We start from the raw sequence: 27,167 nt of genomic DNA on the forward strand, positions 1-27,167 counted from the left end.
TATTTAAATGGGCAGTTACTAGTTTGGTATGAATCCACTTTATGTTCCAGTGGTTTTAATGAGATGCTTTTAATCAGTGCAGACACATACATTCCCAGTAAGCATGCATAAGATCTATGATGCAGTTTTTTGATTTGCCAGTCTCATTTGGCACTTATTAATGAAAAAAACATTTTATGTTCATTTTCACTTGATGACCACGATCAAAATTGTTTCCTACATGCCTGTCAAGGAGGGTGTTGTAGTCAGAAACATTTTATTTGAGACTAGGAGCCGAAGCCCTTCAGCATTAGGAAGGTGAGGCAAATTTAACCTCCTGGTGTGAATTTACAGTGGTCCTTTCTTAATTTGCATTGATTGACACCAAGTGTTTATTGTCCTAGTGCCCTGGGCAAAACTCTTCTCTGTCAAACTATGACTACCACAATCTACATGAGGAAAAATGGTGAAAAAATACAAGAAATAAGGAGGTTTAGTTTCTTGTTAGAATATTGTCATTCTGCAGAGTCACCAGTTACAGTTTATATTAACAAATGTGTGTTAAATCTGGCAAATAGCAACCCTTAACACATAGGTGCTTTCTAATTAACTTTTCTGTTTAAACAGTCATGCAACAATCAGGGGCTAATATTTTTGTGTAATTGCACTATTGAGCAAGTCTAATTACTAAGCAGTCACATGGTCTTACTGACCTCCTTTCTCCTGGCATTCAGCCTACCTGTTCTAAATTTGTGAATGCTACGTAACAAATGCCAGGACCTCCCTCAGCCCACTTCTTTTTTTTTCTGGGTCTGTTCTGTTTTGTCTTATTGTTCCTTTTTTTCAAGCTGTCAAATAAATGGAGATGTGCTTTCGTTGAAACATGCTTTTTCTATGGGATGAGTTCACAGTGTTGTTCACAGATCAACACTTGAGAGAGAGAAGTTACTTGGTGCAGTAAAAGGTGATGTAGAAATTGTGGAGGGAGATGCCAAATGTTAAAAATCACACTAAGGCTCTCTTAAAATTTTGTCAGTTGCCCTTAAATGTTAGGCACCAGAATTAGCTTGCATCTGATTGTATCAACAAAGCAGGCAAAGGATGTATCTTGCATACTCCAACAAGTAACCATTACCTACTTCTGAAAAAATGTGTTGGTATGTGCTCACAGACTTTTCCATATTAAGGAGAATGGGATCTCATGGTTAACAACATCACCTGGGGGAGAGCTTCATTTAGCCTTGGTTTTAGTACAGAGTGACAATTGATCACAATACCTGAAAAGAAATGCAAACATTGTTAGTTGCTGCATAAGGATTTACTTTAGGTAATAATTTACCTCTTCTGGTTTGGCTTTTTGGGTATGTATGTCTGTCTTTGATATGCTGGTTAAAACACTACTTTTTTTTTTCTAACCATTCCTGAAGAGAACAGATTTTACTTTTAAAATAAGAGTAATTGAATTTGCTTTGTATATCTCTTAGATTTTGTGAGAGTATTGATGTTTTCAACATCCTTCAAAGTTAACTGCTGCTATTATGGCAGATACTGGTATTGACTTCAGAGAGATAAGAGAGGTGGTTTTTTTTCACACTCAAATTTCAAGCAAATTAAAAAAACCTGAGGGGAAAAGAAAAGTTTAATTTCCAGGACAATCACTGCAATTCATGGAAATGGGAACTTGTTTAAAAAATAATACTCAGACATCTTTCTGTAGTATCTGTTAAATTTTGCTATTCTGTGCTTCTGGTTTTGAAAATATACTTAAAGTTTTTGCTTACATAGTTATGATTTGTCCAATAGAGATGTGTTTGTTGGATGGGGGATTGGTGGAAAAAGTTTGTCAATAGAATTAATCTATGAATATATGAGTTTCATATGTGCAATTCAGGCAGACAAATTTGTGTATTATACTTCATTATTTTTTGGTGACATGCTTAATATGTGAAAAGGAATGCGCAGAAATATTTATGTCTTCCCTGATGAAAACATCCCTTTAAGTTTGTTTTTATTGTGTAGCACTTAGAATGAAAATCTACTTGATTTATGAAATATTTAACATGAAGCCCACCAAAGGCACTCTGTCATTCCCTTCAATTAGACAGGGAGTAGGAAATACAACAAAAAGCTTGTGAGTCAAGATAAGGACAAGGAGAGATCACTCAGCCATTACCATCATGAGGAAAATGAATTAATTTATTACCAACCAAATCAGAATAGGGTAACTGAAAATAAACTTATATTCTTAAAGTGCCTTCTTCCCACCCTCACTTCTTTCTGGGCTCAACTTCACTCCAATTTTCTCAACCTCCTATCTCTGAAGAACACAGAGGGATGAGGAATGGAGGTTTTGGTCAGTTCATCAAATGTTGTCTCTGCTGCTTTTTTCTCAGGGGAAGGATTCTTCACACTCATATTTTCTCCACCACGGTCCTTCGTGAGCGGTGGGTGGACAGCCTTCCTCTCAGTGGTCTTCACCACAGGCTGCAGGAGACTCTCTGCTCTAGTGCCTGGGGCATGTCCTCCCCCTCCTTCTTCCCTGACTTAGTGCAGAGTTGTTTCTCTCTCATATTCTCATGCCTCTCCAGCTTCAATGGCTCCTGAGCAGTAATGTTTTCTTCCTGTCAGATATGTTATCCCAGAGGCACTACCTTGGCCAGTGAGCGGCAGGTCTGTGTTGGAGCTGTCTGGCATTGACCTGGAAAGACAGACAGAAAGTTTCCAGCAGCTTGTCACAGGAAGCCACCCTTGTAGCCCCCTGGTACCTTGACTTGTGACCATGCAAACCCAGTGCAATCCAGCACCCCCTCTAATGAGTGCCTTCAACTCTAGAGTGGCGTGTGCCACTTGGAGCACTTCTGTTTGCCCAGCCCACTAAATTGAGGGTGATTAATCTGTGTAGCTTCTTTCCAGAAGTTGTATTTTCAGATGGGAACTCTGTGGTACCAGCAGTTAGACTGGAGAAACCCCCCAGTGCCACACCCCTAGGCTGCTCACCTATTCTCTTCCATGAAAAACATTTTTTACCTCAAAAGTGCCTGCAATTCAGCAACTCCCTCTATAATTTGTGTTATAAGATCTAGCCCTATGATTTACAAAGTACGTCACTGAGGCACACTGACGTACGTCCTCATGGGTTTAATCCTGCACTGTTGATGAAAGGGTTGGTTCCACCCTTTTATGATAGCACACAACCCTGTGGTGAGCAAGTTTAGCTCATCAATCTGTCCAAAAGAGATTAATTACCAGTTTTGGTGGGATTAGCTCTGTGGTAAATTGTGCCAGCAAAAAGGTCACCATAGTAGTAGTGAAGAGGCAAAGAGTGGTAAGGGCAGGTACCGTTTCTTTCAGTGGCAATACAGATTTGAGTCAGATTACAATGGTCATATCACTCTTGGCCTGCATTGCTCATGTCTGCAGTAATCACAGGTGTTTTTTGGAAGGGGATTATTGGTTTCTTCTGTGGCTAGCCATTTTTTGACACTCTTTGAAATGATATTGGTGAAAATAAGTATTGGCCTTTTTACTGTATTGGGAAAAGATGCAATTTCTTTTTTGTCAAACTGTCAGAATGTGAGAAATAAGCCTGCTAGCTGAGATATTACACTGTGCTTGTTTCCTTATTTTGGTGAACAATCTTGTATCACCAGATTCTGTAAAGTAACTATTATTCAATTGGACAAGAAGATTGCACTGGTTGGTGTGGAGGGAGCATGCGGTACTGCAAATTGAATTGTGCTCAGTAAGATGATTTTTCTAAAACAGCAGTTAATGTAGGCCAGAAAAGTTATAGTGAGCGTCTATACAATCTGGCCTCCAAGGCTGATCTTGAAGGAGGCTTAATTACTCAGGTTAAGAAATTTTGAGGTTTTAAGACTCCTGGTTTTACATCACAAATCTCCAGGTTTGAGGATGTCCAGAGAAGATCTGGGTCAAGTGTTCTTGATATGTAATAGTATGTGGACTTTGAGTATTAAAGGGAGAAATGTGATTTTGAAACAAGTCCATAGGAGTTTTTTAGTCTTCCTTCTCTTGGGACCAGTAGTCTGTTTTTGTTTTATTTTACAAAAGTATCAATAGATCACATTCTTTATTTGAGTAGGGCAAGTCAGTCTGTCCACACCTCATAGTGTTTCCTGCTCTGGTCACAAACAGGGAGTGTGATAACCCCCGACAAACACCATCTGTGATGAATGTGAAAGCAGCTTTTTTTAGGCAATCAAGAATTCAGATTTTTTTTTTCCTTAACTGATCAGTATGTGGCAGTGTCAATGAATTCTGCATCTGCTCTTCAAAGCAAGTTATTTTATATTATCATTCTCTTTTGGCCATTTTAATACAATAAAATATATTTTCCTCCAGTTTGGGAAAATGTCTTTATCCTGACAAATGGAAGCTACTCTTTAAATATATTATGCAAATATTGCAGAAAAGCCTGTTTATCATTGTGCGCTGCCTGAACTTTTCAGTTTCTAGCAGTTTGTCTACAGCATGGAAGCCTTTATTTTCAGAACTGGTTCTTTTCCATACCGTGTCTCAGTGCCTGGCAGGTTTTCAGGTTAGTTATATAACCTGTGATAGGAGGAAGGTCAAGCTGCCAGGAAAGTCGGCCATTTTTTCAGTGTAGAAGTCACTCTAAAGTCTGTGATGTTAAGAATTTGCATACTGAAAGAAACCCTTTGCTTTTGGGAATTTTGTGACCTTCCATAGTGACCTAAAAAGGCAAAAGTCAGCTTGAGCATGAGTGCGTTGTGAAAGTAGTGTAAGAGTATGTGGTTTTGTGTTCCATGGGCTTAGTAATTTGCTTATCACATTTTAGCAGGTTTAATAGCCATACCTTTGGCTACCCCTAGGAAAGAACTGGATTTGATTACCAGGGTAAGAACTTCATAGTATTTTGGTGCAATACATTTCACTTAGATTTCTCAGAACTCTTAATTTAACATGGAGCAAGGTTAGTTTTTGTGCTTCTGTGTACTTTTGGCTTTCACATTCTTTGCAATCTAGGTCAAGAGGTGAGTTATAATTGCAGTGTTCTTCTAACCCTGAAGCCTCCATTTGTTTTTCAGGTCACCATAAAGCATTTGCTTTCACTGCTTTGGAGTTTTGTGAGTGTAAATGATTTTTTATAAGGGAACAAAGCTTCAGTGGAGGTGAAGGATAGACTGGAAAGGACAGGTCAATATTTCAGTGTTCTGTTTCACGTGTGTAAGTGGAGATGGCTGTGGCAAAAGTCCACGTGGCTGTCTATACTTTTGGAACAGTTAAAAGTTGGAGTGCATTCCAATTACCAGTGGAGATAATAAAAACCAACACATGAGCTTTGTTAGCATTAGTTTAGACAGTAGGTGAGCTGCAGTGAACAGAACTTGCTAAAGGATGCACTTGTTTTTTGGTAAATTCTGTACTTTGATTTTTTTTTAACTATTTATTTTTAAATTGCATTAGTATTTGGAAGGTCTATAATTCAACATTGTTAAACCTGGGTAGGAAATAAGAATATCATAATAGTCAGGGTTTTGGAAGTAAACTAGTAAATTGAGGTGTCAAACTGTTGCTTAAAATCTCTTCAAAAAGTGCTAGTGCAACAATTTTTTTGCAGTAAGATAAAACCTGTTCAGTTTTATCAGAGATGGAGGGGATTTCTTCCACTGAACATTGGTTAGGATATGTCCTGCCTATCTAATTTCTGTATTAACAGGCATGTGATGTACACATGAGCTTTTGTGTTATGCATTGCTTCCTCCTACAGCTAAACTAGAGCAATTTCTGGACCTGTTTTAGAAGTTTACTTTATCTCAGTGTTTCTTAATTTATAGAAAAGCATTTCCTTTCCTATTCATTCTCATGCATTTCTTCTTTAATATCTGTGTGTTTGTGGCTCTTTCACAGACATGAAAAGTACAGGCTGTAAAATTCTTGCACTGAAGGTTTGTAACTTTTCAGAACACAAACCTGTATCTCTTCAGAATTAAAACCAGAAACATTGAAAAAATTCTATTTAAGCTCAAATGGAGTTGTTGTGAAGTATGAATATATGTTATTAATTCTTCAGTGATGGAGATGAAATATCTACAGTACAGGTTACTTAGGAACAATTACTATAAGGAAAACTTGGAATTTTCTATCTGTTATCTATCCAGTGTATGAAATCCATGACCTAGGAAATACTTTATTTTTTATAGTAAGGAACTTGTGGAGTTCAGTGCTTGCAGATTTTTTTTTTGGTTTCTCACTGCCAGTGTTCTGCTGACCTTGTCGGTGAAGGGTAAACTGTGCTGCAATTGAGAGAGAGAGAAAAAGTGATTGAAAAAACAGAAATAAGAAGGTGATTTGCATCTGACAGAGAAATAAATAAATAGGCAACTTGTTCATGTAGGCTGCTCATTACTTCGTGCCTTGTATAGTTCATAAAACATGATAATGGTTTGAATGGTTGCAGTTTTGCTGTGCACTAAAGATACAGAACATCATGGCAAACATCTCAATTTCAGAATCTGTGCAGTTCTGAAGTAGTGGGGAAGCATCCAGAGAATTGTGATACTGCATTTTATAGAGCAGCTGGCATTGAAAATGGCTTTGATTTCTAATATATTGGATTCATTGAAGAATGGACTAAATGTTGTCTTGCTATAAAGTTTCCTCTGCGTTGAAATTTTCTGTCTGAAAATCCTGTGACATCAAGTGATTTTCTTTTCATTCTTTCTCCTTCACACTTTATGTTCTACAGACTAAACAAGCTCATTTTTTTTCCAGAAATCTTAAAGATGAAGAAAACATTGTGGCTTTTAGCAGAGATTACCTAATATTTTTTCCCTTTTTCCTGTCTCATGGGAGAAGCATGACTACATCGGCAAAACTGAGACATGCATTTAAAATAAAATATTCTACACAATAATTTTTGCCATCCAGGTTTCAGAAGGGTCTTTGGGGGAGGAGCTTGCATTTCACTTTTGTTCTTTGTAAGTCTTGCTAATGAACTCAAAAAGTCGAAACCATGCAAGTCTTAATGGGAGTGATCAAGCCAAGGATGGCATCTGAATTATTTGTTTTATTTGTGTTGCCTAGGGATAATTCCTGTGACTTTCCTTCATTGCTTTTCAGTAGATGACAGGCCAGGTCTAGTTTACTGTGCTTTATCCATGTTTCTTTTTAGAGAGTGTAACTGTTTGCTGTTTACTGCTCTCGCACAGTATTTCCCAAATCCTGTGAATGTTTCCTTAAAGGTCTCTATGAGACACTTCAATTTTTTTTTTCTCTAGCATACTCTTTCATTTGTATGCCCTGGAAACATTTCCTAGTATGCCATAAACATTTCTTCTGTTTATGACAAAGGAAAAAGTTGTAGGTTGCTGTGATATTGACAGTTCTGCTTTAATTGCTTTGTATTTTCCTGTTTTATTTCAAGGCTTTTGTAACCTGAGGAGACCTGTGTAAAATTAATTTTCATCATATAGTCATGGTGGTTTTCCTTTTACTGGTTGAAATTTCCTTTCCGTAAGCTAGTTGCCAATAAATTTACTGTTGAGGAGTACTTTATTTCAGCAGTAGTGTGTTTTTCTTCTAAACCATGAAGAAAATCATGAGTTTGTGGGGGATAATGTGGATGCTTCTATTTTTACAATTTAGAATTTGGCTTTTTGCATTCTTTTGAATATAATTCCACCAACCTCTCTTTTTCAGTGCCAGCATTGAAACACTGTGTTTCCTAAAGCAAAATTCTTCAATGCTGCATTTGCAGCATTTGAAGAAATTCTTACTCCAATTCTTTACTGCTTCCACAGGAGACAGCACGATGAAGCTTGCATGTTTGGCATTGTAGGTCACACTTTGAAACAGAAAAGTGTTACTAGTAATTGCGTCCTGCACTTTCAGCAGCAGCCTTTCCTATTTCTTTTCATAATCCTGCACTTGTTTTCCTTTTATTAGTCTGTCTTTATTCTGGAATAAAGACAGTTTGTCTTTGCAGTTGTTGCTCTATGGCTTGTCAAGTGCAGTGGTAAAATAAAAATAATTTTTAGGCTTTTTGGGTATTTTTTTTTACTGTCTTGTTTGACAAGTATGGGATTTTCAGGAACAGTTATGTCATTGTAAGTGGCTTGTTCCCCAATGAAACAATGCAAGAAATCAAAAAAATTTTTCCACTTGCAGTACTGTATCGTCACCAGTTGCAATATTTTTCCTGGCGAAATTAGAAATTTTAAGAATACCTAAGGTAAAGTAAGCTTTGGAGAGCCTTTCTGTGTGTTCTTTGTTTTTGAGCCGTATTAGCTGTCAGAACCTTTGTGTTGACTGGAGTTTTAATTATGGTGTACTACACGGTAATGCCTAGTTTGGTATTTTTCTTTTCTTGAAATGAGTTTTCTTTTGCTTAAAATGTTTGTCTCTTGTGCTTGTCTCTTTAATTTTACCTTGAATGAAAGCTTTTGAACTTGATTGAATACATTGATCAAAAAATACCAAGGTACAAGTCAGTGTGATTGATGTTTGAAGTCTTGTAGTCTTATTTCTACAGATATAATTATTTCCTTCATTAGTTTAAGAGGTGATATTTTTTCTTTGTCGTAAGGAAAAATGCTGGTTTTAACAGCAGCAGTAAACAGGGAATTATGTAATTGTCAGCATTTCTTCCTTTGTGGTACCTTTTGGTCTCCCCCCTCCAGTGCATGCAGGGTTAAATAGGGTTTAAAAACATGTGAGCTTTACCTGCCATTCACCAGCCTTTTTCTTTTATGCAGATTTAATGTTATTTAGACCTGTAATAAAGGATGGTGTCCATTAGCTTGTGCTTGGATGGTGGTACAGGAACAGCCTGTTTGTGCCGAAGTTTAGTGCCAGCTGTTGAGTCTGGCAGGGGACACGCTGTTCGCGAGTGCCTGTTCCTTTTCACACCTTCCCCTTCCATTCTTTATCAGCTCCTCCGGCTCTGAGCGCTGCCGTGGCACTTCCTGAGCTCCGAGCACATCTTGGGTTTCATGTAACCTTTAGCCACCAACACTTCTGAGTATGACACAGAGGAAGAGCAGAACCGATACACTGCTTGTACCTGCTCAAATGAAGCCTTTCTCTGTCCCTGTTACGAATAAAGTTCTGCTGTGGTACAGGAATCGTCTCGGAGCAGCTCCGTAAGGAAGGAATATTGGAATCTTGCTACAACGGTTACGTATAACTGGAAAAGTAGGTCATTGTGGCAGGGAGTAGTCCAAACAGCCGCCCGGTTGCTGCAGCAACGACCTACTTTACGAAACTATTTTTGTTGATTCATATGGAAATGTTCTTGAAAGTGCTATAAGGAAATGATCAGGTTAGGAGATATGTAACAGTGGAAGCTGCAGGCTTTGTGGACGACTCCTGCCCTCCTCCTTCCCCTCCGCCCCCTGCCTCCGTGGTCTTGTCCCCTGATGTTGAATATAGGAGGATTAAAGCAAATAAGGTTTCTGTTCAGCTGTTCAGGGGAACAGCTGTTTTTTGTCTGAAGGTTCTGCATAACAAAATGCCTATCATTGGTGATTATGTTTCCAGAGTTCAGAGCCTACAAGCATTCCCTTATAAATATGTCTGCAGAAATAACTTTAGAGTTAAAGCAAAGAAAACAAACTAGAGAACCACCTTTTTCTTGGAAAAAATAAAATCTTCCTTGAGCACTGGAACAGGCTCCCCAGGGAAGTGGTCACAGCACCAAGCCTGACAGAGTTCAAGAAGTATTTGGATACCACTGTCAGGCACATGGTGTGATTCTTGGGGTTGTCCTGTGCAGGGCCAGGGAGTTGGACTCGTTGGTCCTTCTGGGCCTCTTCCAACTCAGGATATTCTATAATTCTATGAGTATCACTCTTCTGGAATGCTCATAGTTTTTCTTGATATTCAACTGTTCTTATACTAACCACTTTTCTCCAACAAAGTTTATCCAAAGTCAGGAAGGTGGGCTTGGTGCCTGCCTCTTTTTCTATATTTTCTTTTCTTTTTTTTAATTGGCAATATTGTTGTCTGAGTCTTCTCTTTTGCTATGAATTCTAATCCTCACACTAGCAAACTAGAAAAAAGTACAGCGATTCTGTATAAAAGGATGTTCTCCAATTGTCTACCTTTATTCTTTCAACAAAGTAATAAAAAAAGCTGTCACTGGTGTTTAGGAAGTGAATTTTGGAAATCCACTTCTGTCTTCTAAAAGGAATGGGTAGATGGGGAAAATGTAAAAGTACAGTTGTTACAATAAGTGTTTAATTCTTCATAAAATCTTTATCTAAGCTACTATGACTTGGGCAGAGATGACTATTATTCCTTAGTTATGAGAATCTTCTACTTAACTATCCTATGTAACTTTTTAAGATCAGTTTAGTTACTTCAAGTGATGTACCGTCTGTTGGTCCTGACCTTCAGTATTGCAGAGAGCTGCTGAAGTTGTGACAGACGAAGAGAGCACATTTATCTAGAGGTCATTTGGATTATTTCATCTACTGTGTCTTGAGCTATACTTCAGTTCTGTTTTCTAGGTCTTACATGACTGAGCTCTTTGTATCTCCTGCATCAGCCTCTGCAGCATGAGTTGAAGAGTTACCTCCACTAGTCTGCCCACATGCTGAGTTAAGGACATAGTTGCCACATAGTTGAGGACAAAGTAGAGGTTTTCAGGATTTCTGCAGCTTGATAAACAAATCTGTGCTTCAGTTGTTTTTGGGGCTGGGTGAATGTTTTTTTTTCTACATCATTATTACTCAAAACCCTGAATACACCTTCATCAAGTTAACTTTGTATTCAGCTATAAATGACTATAACTAATTCAGCTATAAATGACTTTGTATTCAGCTATAAATTTCAGCTTTGAAAGACTGGTTCAGAAAATGTTGGCATTTTGATTCATAATAGTAGCAGTAGGAAGTTAAAATAATGCTGAATGTCTGACCACCATAAGGTGAGCATCAGTCAGTTTTAATTAAGATTTCCAGGAATAGCTTCAGGATTTTTTTTTCATTTTTGAGACTTTCTACAAATTTCTATGCTTGCTAAAGGATTTCAGCTCTATCCTTAATTATCTTCTATTAGTTTAGTAGATTTTTGAGATATGGGAAGCCAGAGATTGAATTCTACGTTAAAGACTTGAAATTTATCCAGTGTAGTTGAGAAATATATTTATTTAGGCCAGTGTTTTATTTCTAGGAAACATAAAGCTGCAAAATTTTACTGGCACTAATTGTAACCTTAAAGAGGTCACTTTAATTTAAGGAGAGGAAGAAGGTTTTATTAATGTAAATTAAGGGCAGTATAAAATCTGTCCTTTAGAATCAGATTGCAAGACTGTCTTGTTGGAGTGCTCTTATCCTGCTTGTTCTTTTTAAATGAGCCTTAGCTGTCATGGACAGCTTAGATTGCTGAAAGTAACGTGGCTGAAATATTTTATAAAGCAGGCCAGTTCTTGTTTAATTACATCAAGCCTTAAGAGCTACTAATTTAAATAAGAGAACTTGGATGCATGAGAATAAGTTGGTTTAAATTTATGTATGGCCATGTCTGTACTCTCAAGTAACTCTAATTTTGTAATTTGCTTCTAGGTAATATTTCCCCAGTTGTCTCCAATACAATTTGTTTGCTCTTGGTTTTCCTTTATGGATCCAACTAGTTTCTCTCTGGAGAGAACAGACATAAACAATTAAAGTCAAATAATAAATACTTTGATTTATCAGATTGGAATTAGGGGATTAGAAAAAAAAAATAAACGCAGAATATGTACATTAAAGAACAGAAGACACTAAGAGAGAGATTTAGGAAGCTGTGAGCCTGTTAGTCTTCTATCACCAGCAGACTGACCTTTGTAACATGAAGTAATTTGAGACGTTCATTTCAAGTTATATGAGAATAATTTAGGTGAGTAATGGGTGCCCTTTGAATGTGAATTTAAGATCCAGACTTCATAGAAGCTAAATACACCATTTGCTGTGATATATGGCTCATAAAATAGGAACCAACTTCATAGTGCTATTTCATGGAATCACAGAATGGTTGGGGTAGGAAGGGACTTTGGAAATCATCAAGTTCACCCCCCACCCCCCAGCTAAGGCAGATTCACCAAGAGGAGATTGCACGGGATGTGTCCAAGTGGATTTTGAATATCTCCAGGGAAAGGGACTGCAATTGTCCCTTATTCTGTCACTGGGCATGGCTGAAAAGAGTCTGGCCCCGTCCTCTTGACACCATCCTTAAGATATTTGTATGCGTTGATAAGATTCCCTCTCAGTTATTTCTTCTCCAGACTACACAGGCTGGGCTCTCTCAGCCTTTGCTCATTAGAGAGATGCTCTAGTTCCCTTATCCACTTTGTAGCCCTCTCCTGGACTTTCTCCAAGAGCTCCTTGTCTTTCTTGAACTGTGCAGCCCAGCATACCCACCCACAACCCTGGACACATCAGTCCGGATAAGGCCTCACCAGTGCAGATCATTTCCCCTGACCTGCTGGCAATGCTCTTCCTAATGCATCCCCGAAAGGCACACTGCTGGCTCCTAGTTTAACCTGTTGTCCACCAGGAATCACAGGTCCTTCTCTGTAGAACTACTTTCCAGCAGGACAACATTTAACCTGTACTAGTGCTTTCATGCACTTGTCCTGTTCTCCATGACCTTTCAAAGATGATGGAGAGTGGATGGTGGTTTAACAATAATATCTGCCAGCTCCCTCAACACTCATGGGTGCATCTCATTGGTATCTATGGATTTCTGGATGGCAAGCTTAACTGAAGGATATCTAATCTGATCCTCCTTGGCTAAAGGAAAATCTTCATTTTCCTGGACTTTCACTCTTGCCTCCACGCTCAGGGATTCCTGGAGTCTGGCTTTAACAATAAAGACTGAGCAAAGAAAGCATTCAGTAACTGTACCTTCTCTACATGCTTTGTCACCTGGGCACCCACTTGATTCAGCAGTGAGCCCATGTTTCCCTAGTCTTCCTTTTGCTACAAGTAGTAAAAGGTAGGAAAGAAGAAGCCTTTCTTGTCATACTTGACATCCCTTGCTAGATTCCATTCCAAATGGACCTTAGGATTCTTTGTCATATCCCTGTGTAATCTGACAACACGCCTTTATTTCTCCCAAGTGGTCTGTCCTGTTTTCCGTATTCTATAAACGTTCTTGTGTTTCAGCTTTGTCAGAAGGTCCTTGATTATCCATACAGGTCTTCTGATGCTTTTAATTGATTTCTTACTAATGGCGATGCACTGGTCCTTAGCTTGGGAGAAATGATGCTTGAGTACTAACCAGCGCCCTTGGACTCCTCTACCTTCTGGAGACTTAACCCATGGGATTCTTCCAAGTAGGTCCTTGAAGCAGCCAGAATGAGATCTCCAAAAGTCCAAGGTTGTAATCCTGCCTATTACCCTGCTTCCTTCATATTTGGGGGATTATGAATGTCTTTTGAATAGGAGAAAAAAAAATTTGTGTTTCCTTTCTTTGGGGACTGCTAAGCTTGAAAAGTTAGTTCAGTTGGAAAGAAATTAATGAGGGATGGTATGTAAGGAAATGCCAGCTTTTTGCCCAGTGTGAGATAGGTTTGATTCAAATGCATTTGTTGCTCCTAATCGAGCAGTACTGCTTGCTGTGGTTGATGTTCTATTCTCACTCCATATCTGAAATAGTCTTTTTTCCTTAGTGTCAAAAAAGATGCACCCAAAAGGACTCAGCTTGGAGAGATTAAATTTTAAACATGGTTTTCTCTTGATTATGGCTCAAAGCCCTTTCTTTTCTTTCATCTATTTTCAAAGAATTGCTTTTTTTTTTCCCTGTGAACCTCTTTTACAGCTGTACATGGCCTTGGATGTGTCTTGCATTTGTCGTCCATCACAGCTCTGCTTTGGCTTAAAGATTATAACAGTAATAAATATTAGGGGAAAAAAAGCCAAGTGACACACATCGTGGGCAGTGTTTGGGTTTGTTTTTGCAAGTGGATCAGCTGAACTAAGTTATGAAAGATGCTGTAGTTCTGATTTGCTCTTTAAAGGAGCTGTTTTTTCTTCACTGACTGTAGAGCAACCCTGCAGGAGATTAGTTAAGTCCCACAGCTACTTTACTTAAGTATCTAGAGTTTAGTAACATGAACTTTTTCCTACTCTTGTGTATAAGCTCAAAGAGGATAATACCTTTACAAAGTGTATTATTGTATGCCACTTTAGGATGTGGAAGTTGGATGTGGGATTTGTTGAAACAATGTGGTACAATAAGGGATACCTCTGTGACCTTGCTTTGGTAACAGAAAAATACTACTGTGGTTGGCTGCCAAAGGATGCTGTGGAGTGTACATAACACTTAAATCCTGTCTGAACTTAATCTTCTTACGGTTTCGTAAGAATATACTGCTTGCACTAAGACACATTGGTTGGTGACAATCAAACAGGAAAATATACTGGTAAAATACTAAATATTTGTATAAAGGGACATCAAGTTTGAGATACTTCTCAGTGCCTCATACTCAGTTTTGGTTTTTGATTTGGTATTCGCATTGTGATTCCTGTTGAAATTAGTATGAGGCGTATATTTGCCTTATGCTGAAATCTCCTTATAACCTAATCAGGCATATGGCAAAGTATGTGTGAAAGAAAAGTGCTCTTCCTCTCTCTCTAAAGAGAAATAAAGGGTACGTGATTTGTGTGATTAATACATTAGGGTCTAATGCTGTAAATTATACTCTAATAAAATGTGGTTGGTATTAAATAGTGTGTAATATTCTTTTTTATTGAATCCAGACAGCTCTACTAAACTCTGAAAGATGAAGGAGGAGTATCTGATAGCATTGTTGGAAAAAACAATTGAACAGGGTAGTAAAGCTAGCAGATATTAGGCTGCCTAAGATAATTTTGATAGACAAAGTCTGGGTGGCAGTCAAATACCCATAACAACATGAGTTTCTTCTTTGACTGAGCTTTGCTATTGATGGAAATCAATGGCTTGGTGTGAGGACTAGTGGATAGATAAAAGGTATTTAAAAAGAGGTTAAACACAAGTTTGGATCGGTTGCTGGAAGTTGATCAGTTGTGGGCGAAAAGTATTAAACTTAGGAACAGAACAAGTTTTAGCACTGTTCCTTTTCACTCAAATTCTTAAACTTCCTCTCAGAATGAGAAAGGCTAGCTAAATTCCTATATTTTGTGTGTCTGTGCAGTCTAACACTCCTGCTAATGGTCAAATTCAGAATCTGGATTAGTTCAGAAAACTTATTCTTAATGGTTTAGCCCACTAGCATTTTCAGATGTGAATAGTACCTGCAAGAGAAGTCACTGCATTTTAAGTCCCCTCAGTTCCCAGCAACTGTCCTCATCTTGTACTGGCAAGGATGGTTATATGTGATTGTGGTTTCTGAGTGTTCATTACTCCTAAAAATAACCCCAAACAAGACTTAAGGGTAGCCTTAAATAGTGTGTCTGTAGGTATCCTTCTTGCAGGTCTCCTCCCTAAATAAAATTGTTACCTTTCTAACAAGCTGCTCCTGACTTCTTCAGTGTATAGTCTTTAATCATGTTAATAGTGCAGAGATAAGAACATTGTGTGATGTAGTGCTTGCTTTAGCTTATTTTGTTAATGGTTAACTTGTTAACAATTACTTATTGAAGTTTTTGAATAGCTACTTTGATGGTATCAGTTTATTTCAGTTGCATGGTAGCTGAAATTATGAGCTGTATTATGCAATTCTTGCCAGTTTCTGGCAATTAATTTATATTTCAGTCCCTAAGCATACCTTGTATGATTGACAGCAAAGAAGGTTTGTGGTGTTTCTTGGAGTCAACTGCTAAGATTTTATGTGCATGTCTTTTAGAGAATGAAGTCTTCAGCAGCTTTCATGAAAGTTCTGAATATCATAATTAGGTGTCTCTGGCAAAATGTGTGTAATGCTCTCTAAGAATGTTGCTTGCAGACAGGGATGCTTTCCATCAGCATCTTCCCCACGTTAAAATACGTAAGTCTTTTCTGCCTCCCTCTATCATGTCAGTCGTGCATGTACCTCACATTGTTTGCTAGTGTGAAATTATTAGTGAACATTTCCTTCTGGTTTGGCTAAGGGATGTTTGAGATCAGATACAGAAAACTGGGCTGATGCTCTAATCTGATAAAAATTATCTGGGCATCCTTTTTGTGTGTATTAATAAAGTTTTTAGCTCATATAATTCATTCAAAGTGCAAAAGAAAATGCTTTCCCATTGACTATTAGGTTGAGGGAAAAAAGTTAGTTTAGATTGCAGACTCAGAAACGTGATCTGTTATTGTAGGGGGAGATTTAAATATCTTCTCATTGCCAGAGTCTGGTATAAAGTATAGTAGAGTTTAAGCCTAGTTGCTCTTACTTCATAGCTGCTATGAAGAAACTTTACCTCTGGAGCTTATTTACTGAAAAGAAGTACTTTTTCTGTGATGGAGGTTTCATATTAATTTTCAATTCATAGACTAATTTACTATTCCTGTGAAACGAATGTGTTTGTGAGCATTTTGGTGGATCTTTTCAGAGAGAAAGGTCAGGTAATTTTGCATTCAGTTAAAGATGCTGTGCTGCTTCTCTTAAGTTTTAGGGGTACTAATGAGAAAAAGAGGAGGTAAAAACTTTGTTTATGACAAGTAGTTGATTTGATTATTATGTTTCTTGGTATGTTTTTAAAAGTGATTATTTAAGAAGGTTCATATTTAATTGAATAAGGCTCTTTGCAGGGGAGATTGGACTAGATGACCTTCAAAAGTCCCTTCCCACCCAAACTATTTTGTGATTCTATAAATCTGTGTAAAGGCTTTTATGTTAGACATCTTCTATTAACACTTTAATAAAAAAATACCTTTAGATGTAGTATAGCATAAATACAGTGGATGAAAACAAGTGATTAATTATTTTCATCACATTTTGTTAAAACATATTTGGTTCAACTGAAAGAATCAAATATGCTTACTAAATGGCATGCTTCTTCTGAGTAACTGTGAGCTGAGTGTGTGTTCTGGAAGTCAAAAGTATTCTTTTGCATTGCTATTACTCTAGATATTGTAAGGTCCCTAGGGTTTGATTTGGTCTGTTATTTTTGAACAATGTGCTTTCTATGAGTCTTGCAACACAAGCTGTGGTTGGGCTGTTTCTAATTTTTTCTGGTTTTTGTTGAGGTAAGGGAGAGTGTGTGTGTCCCCTGGCCACCCTCCTGCTCTCTTCCTAAATATATTTAACAGTTTTGAGTCTACACTGTTATTTTTGTTAAGTACCTGAAAGAGTTTTATGGAGAGTGAAATGCTGGAGTGTGGTGAGAGATAAGAGAGATAATAGAGAGAGGATTTGGAGAACCAACAAATAGAGATTAAACAGTATTAAGGGCAAGTTTAAGGATCTTGGATGTGAATTGGAGACTGGGTCAGTGCATGTTAGCTTCTTGAATAGGATTTTGTTCCAAGGCCAGACTAGAAGTTATATATTGTGATCAGTCAGGTAGGAAAAGAGACTGAGAAAATAGAAAGAGCTGAAATGCCAATAGGAAAAAAAAACAAGTTTCATCAAATACAGGAATAGTTATGAATATTTTATGTCACCAGTTTCTTTCCATAACCTTTCCCTCTACTCTGTGAGGTGAGTTTAGACAACAAACAAACAAGCCAGTGTAACAACAAAACTCCAAACAACCAAACCACAAAAAAAAAAAGGCAAAAAGCCCTGACCCTCTGGATTATTCTATAGGTATCCAGAGGAGTATTGCACTTTGTCTTCCTAGTGATTTGTGAAATATATGTGAATGCACATGCTCCTTGAAAGTGAGATTCACGTGGATAAGGCTAATTATCACTCCAGGTTTAAAAAACCAGGAGAAAATGAAGCTGTAATTTTCAGTGTCCAAATAAAATTGACTTTGTCCTGGGGACATGGGGCTCAAGTTCTCTCTGATAGAACCATATGCAACTCTCATCTGATTCTTAAACTAACTCCTGCATGGTTTCTAACTAAATGAGTATAGAGAAGTTTCTTCTTCTTTTCTAACTACTACAGAGTTTTTTCAAAACAAAACTGAGCAAACTGAGAAAAAATAGGCATTTCTGGTTTGTTCCATTTGTTAAACATCTAAACATGGTTTGCCAGCCAAGAAGCCATTGTATTCTTTTGTGCTGGCTGCTAAGACGATTGCTCTTACTCTTTCAGGTCAAGTGAGCCACGCATTGTAGGTATTTAATAGCAGCCAGGGGAGGCTTGTCCCACCCTTTTAGATACTATTTTTGATAAGTTTTTTCCCCATGTAAAGTTGGAAGCAATGTTTGTTAGGTAGGCATCACTTACATATTGCTAAATACTTAGAAAATGGATATTAGCGGGTTTACAGCAATCATGTATGCTATGTCCCTCCTAGAAGGTGCAGCATTTTCATTGTATCTGGTTAGCTTTTAGGATTTATCTTCAAAATCTAGGGGCGAATGAATTCCTGATTTTAGTAAACCTGGTTGCCAAGTGCCTCTGTCCTCATAACGTGCTGGGCACTTGCAGAGCCACTCCTGCCCTTCCACGGTAGCTGTGCCCCTTCTCAGCAGGTGCAGTCTCCAGCTGTCCTGGCACTGCTTTTCCTGCCTTGCTCTCAGGCAGTTGCTCCAGAGGTGTTATCGCTGTGGCCTTGCACCTGCACAGTATCATTACAGCAGGGTTTCTCAGGAGTAATGGACTGCAGTGTGGGAATTACCTCTTTCTTTTTCCCCCTTTGGGTGTAGCTTGTGGTTTATGGCAGGGGATGCAATAATGTGTGAGCACAGAAATTAATGACCAGCAGGCGCTGACTCAGCAGTTGCCCTGATCAGTATGTGCTCTGCTGAGTGCCAACAGCACTGTAAGAATGAATGGCTGAGAGGGGTTGAGCAGCTCCTGGTGAAATGTATGTTGTTAGTACAGAATTACAGAATTGTTGGGGTAGGAGGGGACCTGTGGAGATCACCTAGTCCAACTGTCCCTGCTAAAGCAGGTTCGCCTGGAGCAGGTTGCACAGGATCATGTCCAGATGGGCTTTGAATATATCCAGGAAAGAAAACTGCAATCTCTCTGGGCAGCCTGTTTCAGTCTTCTGTTAACACAAAAAACTTTCTCCTTATATTCAGATGCAGTTTCCTGTTTAATTTTGTGCCTGTTGCCCCTTGTCTTATTGCCGAGCATTGATGAAAAGAGTCTGGCCCCATCCTCTTGACACTGCATTTAAGATATCTGTATGAATTGATAAGATCCTCCTCTCAGTAATCTCCTCCAGACTACACAAGACCAACCCTCTTAGTCTTTCCTTGTAAGAAGGATGCTGCAGTCTCCTCACCATCTTTATAGCCCTCCTCCAGACCTTCCCCAGTAGTTTCTGGTCTTTCTTGGGCTAGGGAACCCAGAATTGAACTCAACACTCGAGATATGGCCTCACCAGGGCAGAGTAAAGAGAGAGGATCATCTCCCCTAAACCTGCTGATCATATGAAAAATGTTAGGAGGAGCCACTTGTTAGACGGGAGAGAGTCCAGGGGAAGGGCACTCATCTCAGGACCTCCAGCATTTTTCTTTCTAGCTGGGTGCAAGGTAGAGTTCTTTTTTTTTCCTCTTTCCTTTTGTTTTTATTTCTTCCCTAAACCACTTTCACCATTGGAGTTATTATATCTATGAATAAATTTTTGTGCATGTGAACCTGTCTCAACATTCTTTGTGTGACTACCTGTTTCACTTGAACACTTGCAGGTTTGCAGCACCCCATTCTCCTTTTTTTTTTTTTTTGCCTGATGTGCTAATTTGCTTATTAAATAATTATGGTGAAGTTACAGCCAAGATACATCTGTTATATAGAGGGCTGTTTCTACAAATGAAGGGCAGAGGGATAGTCATGACTGTGTACTCCTGGTATGCTGTTTTTAGTCACAGTTCAGTGTTGTAAGAAGGGCTTGGGTTAAGTTGAGTAGCAGTGTGCCAACAGCTGATTATCTCTCTGTTTGTTGGGTCTTTTCGGTAGTGTAGGAGTTTTTCTGTCTTTAGAATAGCAAGAGACTTGTAGTTTTAGTTGAGACTAGAGTATGTTTTAGTCCATTCCAGATCTGAGTAACATTGAGGGGAAAACTGAAATGGCAATGTGGTTTGGTTTTATGAATTATGTATTGTGGAAGATATTACATGGTGTCATACCACTGTAAATCAAGTGTAATTAGGATGTGAACATGCATGCAACACTAAAATATGCACAAAGTGCTCAAGGTCTGATAATTGTTATTGATTATTCTTCTTAGTTACCTTTTTCTATTGTAAAATTGTCTGGTTTCCTCAGAAAATCAATGTTTTTCTAAATTCTTGCAGATTCCTGCTTCAGTGTCTTGAGGATCTTGATGCCAATCTGCGGAAACTGAATTCACGTTTGTTTGTTATCCGTGGACAGCCAGCAGATGTTTTCCCCAGGCTTTTTAAGGTAAATGCCACCTTGCAGGTGTTGTTTTTATCCATGAATATGACCAACGAACTAATTACAGCTGGGAATATTTAATGTACTGTGTCATTCAGTGCAAGTTATTAATGCAAATACTGGTCTATTCTTTTTCAGTTTCTCATTAAAGTTATTTGTGTTAGTTTTGAATTCTTCCTCTCTAATGTGTATTTCACCAAATGAGCTGAGTTGCTTTTAGACTTTACTGGTTTTTGTTTCTTTCTCTCCAGAAAAAGAATTGATTTCAAATGTTTTGCTTAAGTGTAGGTACTGTATATTACTACATTTTCTTTTACAGGTTCCCTTTGTAGTACTGAAATAAAATTTTGTGCACATGAATCCATGTTCAAAGCCTGACCTGTAAAAGCAATGTTTTATTTAGGCCAAACATCTGCTGTGATTGCTTTTTGGCCATAAAAGGTGATTTAATAAGCTTTTTTCTAGTAGTAAGATTGCTAAAAGCACAGTGTAACTAAAAAGCGATTTCTAGTCAAAGACATTTAAAGCTCTTGTGGAAAAGGGTCTTACTGAAAGAATTAAAGCTGTGAGTGATTGTTACTGATAGTAATATGTTGTCTATGGATAATAGTGTATTTAAGGTTGTAATACTGTGATAATATTGTAAAAATGAACACTTGGCAAATTGATTTGAAGAGTTTTTTCAGAATGATTGAATTGAGGTGACTGAAACAAGTGAGACTGGGGATGGGGGTTGGTAAAAGGAAATATCCATTTTTCCAAAGAGGATGTATATTCATTATTTTTATTCCCAGGTCTTCAACACCAACCTGAAAACTCAAACCACATTTCCATCTTCATTATTGTGATTTTGTTGTGAAATGCTCACTGGGTGATACTTCTGCTGGTCTTTCCTTGATTTCCCCTCAGTGAAGAATTTCCTGGAGGAGTACTGTGGCATTAGCTGCTGCTTGCAACCCCTCAGATCTTCAAGCTTATTGTATTTGTCGGCCAAACTTAGTTTGGTTGCATTTAAGTAGGAGCAAAGGTCTTCCCATTGTGTGTTGCCTTCTGGATTTGAGCAACCTGTGGCCAAGTCTTCTTAAATACTTTAATGGCTACTTTGACAGCTCCTGTTTCAGATTTTGCTGCTAGGCTGATCTTTCTATGCCTGGCATAGAAAGCATTGAATTTCCACATTTTTAGAATATTAATTTTAGTGCTGAGATGAAAATTAAAATAACTTGTAAGATAACATACAGCAATCAAAAAAGAACATTCACATCTGTCTATGTCTTCTGGTTTCTCAAGTTAGTGTCTTTATCATATATTGGTTCACTAAAGGACTTTTCAGGACATCCTCTATGCTCAAACAAGTTACTGAAACTCTTGAGGATTTCTTCACTTTTGAGTGAAGTTGACCTGGGACGTGCATCTATGTCTTACAATTATATCTCACAACTTCTTTTGCCAGAGCAGTAGCTGTGCATCAAACACTTGCAGTACAGTGAAGGGCTTATAACACTGAACAAGGCTTTTCAGATCATCCCTATTAAATGTCTCAAAGATGAGCAATGATCGTGACCCTGAAGAACGAACACATGTGGAAAAGATAAGTTCAGTTACGTTTGGAAAAATAACTTCAGTTGAGTCATTAACTTAGGGTAGGAGATAGTGGAACTTCTGTAGAGCCCTATCAGGTGTCAGGAGCCCTATCACAGGTGCCAGCATCTGTGGATTTCCTAGTAATGAACATATCACCACTGTTTCTTGGTAAGGCTTTCCTTTTCACAGTCTGAACAATACCTTCAAAAGGCAGAACACTGATCTATCTTTATCCTTACAAAAGATCTCAAACACTTTTAGGCTCTTTCGTTTCATTTAAGTTTTGGCTTGTTCTTGCCTCATTCTCTTCAATTTGTCCTGTTCTGCTTTCTATCTTTAGCTCTGGGCTTGGCTCAGTAAAGAAAATAGAATTGAAACAATCACTAATTTTTTTAATGCATCAGTGTTGCTAAAACCATTCAGCAGTATGACTGTGTGCAAAATTATCTGTGTCTCTGATTCTTCTAATTGCCTGGCTCATGCTGATGTGATCTGGGTGTATTCACATTACACAGCAGTTGTCTCAGAGTTTCTTGACTTCCCTAGGGACTTGACTCTGTGTCCTGCACACTCTTTTTTTATGGACTTCGCAAAACGTGAGAGGAAAGAAGGGTTTAGAAAAGTATCTGCTGCAACTCATCAGACAGCGGTTTTATGTTACGGAGCATTATGAAGTGGGAAGTAAATATTATGTGATGGCATAGGAAGTTGGACTGTTGGCCTTGAGGATTCAAGGCCTGCTGGGTTAGTCTTGGCAGACTTAAGGATGGTGGGATCCCAGCCTTGTTTCAGAGAACAAGCACTCCTTGGAATCATCTGTCCTCAGGGCTGGGCTTCATCTAGGAGAGAGCTGGAGTTCGGAAGTGAAATTGCACCCTAGGTGATTAGTATTGAGTGCCCTTGTCTCTGGTGTAAATTCAATTCTCTGAAGTACTATGGTGTATTAAATCAAGTCAGTAAGATTCTGGGGGTTTAGAAAGGTATTTGATTGGCGTAATGGCTTTCTAGGATCATCTTGTGCATACTTCACCTTTCCAATTTCCTACTGTCGCAGAAGCCTTAGCCATTATTGATCCCTTTGTTCCCTTCATTTTCCTCACCTGTGACTGTTGACTGTCACAGCATCTGTGACATAAAGAATATTAGACTTCAAGGCATAAGGCATTCTCTTTGTAGAAGACAGCCTTTTTAATTTTTTTTTATTTTTAATTGAGAATTTAACGATTGTCTTGAGTGAGGAGAAGGGATTTGGAAAAGGCAAAGAAAGTGTTTGGTGATAGGGCGGGGCAATATTTCCAACCCCTCCCTTCAAATTTCAGTTCTGCTGCTAAAGCTGACAGGCATATGTAAAAAGCTTTTGTGTAGAGCAAGGTACTGCTATTGATCCATGTTCAGAAGACAGCCTTTGTCATCTTCCTCTTCTGTTGAGTCTTTTATGGTATGTGGATCCTAAAGTTAGAGATGAGTTTTCAAAATTTGCATGGAAATTGTTCATTACACATTGCATTACTGAGCACCCAGAGTAATAGGACAGATGGAGGCGTTTTTATGCTTGATAGCTACTTAGATGCCAAAAAGCTGGACTTTATTTTTGTTATTCTGGGTGTGTAATATATTTTAGATCTATCTCCAATAACTATCCACAGGTAATAGCTGACTTTCCATTCTGCCCCTGTCCTTCCAGTTCTCCTTTCCCTGGCCCTCCATCACGCAACTGAGTTTCTTAAGGACCACACTTTTGGTTTGTGTTGTAGGAATGGAACATTGCAAAACTTTCTATTGAGTATGATTCTGAACCATTTGGCAAGGAAAGAGATGCAGCTATCAAGAAGCTGGCTAGTGAAGCCGGAGTGGAGGTCATTGTTCGGATTTCACATACATTGTATGATCTGGACAAGTAAGTTACCATTTTCCTTGGATTTTAAAAAAGGAGGGAAAAAAACCCTTGGAATTTTATGTAGTATTTATTTATATATTGTGAGCTACTTTCTGCACCAAACAGTTCATAGTTAGGAAAACTACAAATTTGTTTTATGTTTCACTTTTATCCATCCGGAAACTCCAAAAAAAGATATGTAACTGAATCTGAAATGCAGTTTTAATTTGGAGTTCTTTTGAAAATAATGTTTGTTAATTAGCTGTCATTTATAATTAAGTTATTCAAACATGTCTGTAGCTTCTCCCAAGTAACATCTGGTTTTGTTTAGTTGCTTTGTTTGGTTTGTCTTTATTTCACTTCTTGTACACAAGTTATGAGAAAGTCCCTTAAGTTTTTTTAAGAACTGTTTTCTACCAATTATCTATTCAATAAGTAATTGGGGATTGTTTGCTATCCCTGTGTTGCCTTTTTTAATGTCTTGTTATATTTTTCCACAGATCTATTTAATGGATTGGTGTTAATTCCCTATTATAGAAACATTATCCACAAACTAGTTACAAGTATAACTTGTCTTAACATTAGGTGATTTATTGTGGTAGCTACCCATTTTATTCTGTTACAAGCTGATGTGTAAGAGACTATTAGACATACGGAAGGGCAATGAAATTGGAAGTATTTTACTTTTTGAAACCAATAGCTGACTTTTTTTAATCCCAGATTGGAAATCCTTTTTTTTCCCCTCCCACCCAAACACCCTGCTAAGTAAGCATTTGGTTCCCTCTATCACTTTGTAAATTTTTCTTTGAAGTTTTCCTTTTTTTCTAAGCCTTCAGATATATTTAAAATGGCAGTGCAAAACACAAAACTGTGGTTTTTAGGCAATCAGTGTGTATAAGCTACATGTTAATTTCCCCCCATATTAAGATAGTTTTAATATTGACTACTGTTCTCAATATCAGAAGGGGAAAGTGAATTTCTTTGAATGTAAATAGTGTGGCCTTGTATGTGACTTGCATACTTCTGCATGTAGCTAGAATCTCTGTCTGCTTTACTGATCTGTTCTTTTCTTTGCCTTGAGCTGTCCATGTTCATTATATCCTTGTTCATGAGGGAATTTCTATAACCCAGGAATGAAGAAAACTGACTTGGTTATAAACAGTTAGTTTATATGTCTCCCTATAAGAAAAGAAGGATGGTATATTTAAAGTTCTAGCTGTCTGGATTACCATGTATGTTTGGGATTCTATGTATGCTGGAGGGAGGTAAGAAGATATTTCTGTGTATGTATAGATGTGTATATTTTATAAGAAAAACTGTTAAATACTATTGTCTGACATACTTCTTTTCTGTTTTTCTTTTTCTTTTTAATATAGAATAATAGAATTAAATGGAGGACAGCCTCCTCTTACTTACAAGCGATTTCAGACCCTAATTAGTAGAATGGAACCCCTGGAGATGCCTGTGGAGACTATAACCCCAGAAGTAATGAAAAAATGTACTACTCCAGTTTCTGATGACCATGATGAGAAATATGGTGTGCCATCACTTGAAGAGCTGGGTATGTTCTGAGATTGCTTTGACATTTTGAAACAAGATGTAATCTACCATTGAAAGCACAATACTTAAAACAACAAGTGAGGTCCTGCTACTGGGTAATTGTTGATCTGATGCAATTATGACATACAAAAGGAACAAAAAAAGATAACCAACTCTGTAAATTTTGGTTGGTTTCTGGTAAATGACAGGTCAGGTCAAACTATACTAAGTACTGTTTGGGTTCTTGTAATGCAGCATAGCCATTTTCTTGGGGTACCAAATAATCATTAAGCTACTAATTAATAGTCTTTAATGCTTAATTTTGTATTAAATACACTTCGTATCTTTGTGCTTCAGGTCATTTATCTGTCATTTAACAAACTATTTTTTAAAAACCTGCCTCTTTTCTTGATATACTGAAAAAATATATTAATAAGACAATTACTTTAGAAGGTTCTGTGGGGAAAAAAGTCTTATATTTCTGTATATGTAATTTTAAGGAATAGTATTAGCTGCTGTCCTGTGAAGCTTCTTATCTCTTTCCTGTTTCCCCACACATCCCAGAATACAGGCAAATGTGCTAGCCGTCCAAATTGCTAACAGAAGGGTCTGAACAGGTTTGGTTAACCTGTTACTGCCCTGTCTAGTAGATTCAAACTCTTACAAAACAGACCTTGGCTTTAGCCTTCATAAGAAGCAATGATCTCACTATGCAGTGGTTAAACTATAGGAGACATGTTCTCCCACACATCTGGTGAGCAAACCTGGGGAAGGTGGGAGGATGTGGAAAAAATCTGGTTATCTTCTTTTTATCTTTCTTTTGTGGCTCAAGTACATGTTTATCATCAAATTTACAATCTCTGGTATTTTAAATTGAGGTCCGTGATATCTAGGAATGTTCTGAAGATGGCACTCATGCTTTTACCTTGGTGGAAAAGTTTTTAGACATTCTGTAAATGACAAAAGCAATCATTGCTTCTTAATAGTAATTAAAAAAAAAGTTATGGTTTTAGGATAGCCTGCATATTGCAGATTTGGAAAATATGAGGGGTCACTTCATGTAAAAAACCAAACAAACCAGAAGAATTGGGATTGAAGTAAGACCATTTGTGATGTATATTAATGTAAATATAAAAGGAAAAATTTGAGTTTTGCTGCAAGTTAGAGGTATTGGATGTGCTTCAAGAAGACTTGGTTGCATACTGTTTTAAAACAGACTTTCAGGTGTCCAACTTAGGATTTTTCTAAGGATGCAGTAGTCAGGTATCAATATGCTATAATTTTGTTGCCTTACAGTATAAGCAAACAAGCAATTTCCTTTATTCAATTTGTCTTTCAGGTTTTGACACAGATGGTCTGCCTTCTGCAGTATGGCCAGGAGGAGAAACTGAAGCTCTCACACGCTTAGAAAGACATTTAGAACGAAAGGTATGTTTCAGATTACTGCAAGCCTGACATATCTGGGAAACATAGTTACTCTTTGCTGTGAAACCTAAAGGGATTTGGGCAAGTTGTGTTACAGAAAAAATCAAACCCACAAACTTCAACTCAAATCCTCAATGAAATAAATCAATAGTTTGTTTTTTAAAGCTGATAATGAATTAAATGATAATGAAAAATGAAAATTCATTTTTGAAATGAATTTTAGAAACAGTCTGTTTTACTCTTCTATACTATAAAAAAAATTAAATTTGTTTTGGAAGTAATTTTATTTTAAAAAAACCATACATTTTATAACTTTGAAGGGGAATTCTTCTGACAACTAATGTATTGCTAGTAGTCTAGGTTTCCAGTGTA

General features: G+C 37.7%; 1 protein-coding gene across 1 annotated transcript in view; it reads left to right on the forward strand.

The window, feature by feature from the left end:
- Positions 1 to 3,692: 3,692 nt before the first annotated feature.
- CRY1 (cryptochrome circadian regulator 1) overlaps positions 3,693 to 27,167 on the forward strand; it is a 33,220-nt gene continuing 9,745 nt past the window's right edge. The window contains exons 1-5 of the mRNA XM_014307378.2: positions 3,693 to 3,697; positions 20,269 to 20,377; positions 23,710 to 23,852; positions 25,208 to 25,392; positions 26,710 to 26,798. Coding sequence (XP_014162853.2) covers positions 3,693 to 3,697; positions 20,269 to 20,377; positions 23,710 to 23,852; positions 25,208 to 25,392; positions 26,710 to 26,798 — 531 coding nt within the window. The remainder of the gene's footprint in view (positions 3,698 to 20,268; positions 20,378 to 23,709; positions 23,853 to 25,207; positions 25,393 to 26,709; positions 26,799 to 27,167) is intronic.

This window comes from Geospiza fortis, unplaced genomic scaffold (assembly GCF_000277835.1).
Source record: "Geospiza fortis unplaced genomic scaffold, GeoFor_1.0 scaffold173, whole genome shotgun sequence".
Classification (NCBI taxonomy): domain Eukaryota; kingdom Metazoa; phylum Chordata; class Aves; order Passeriformes; family Thraupidae; genus Geospiza; species Geospiza fortis.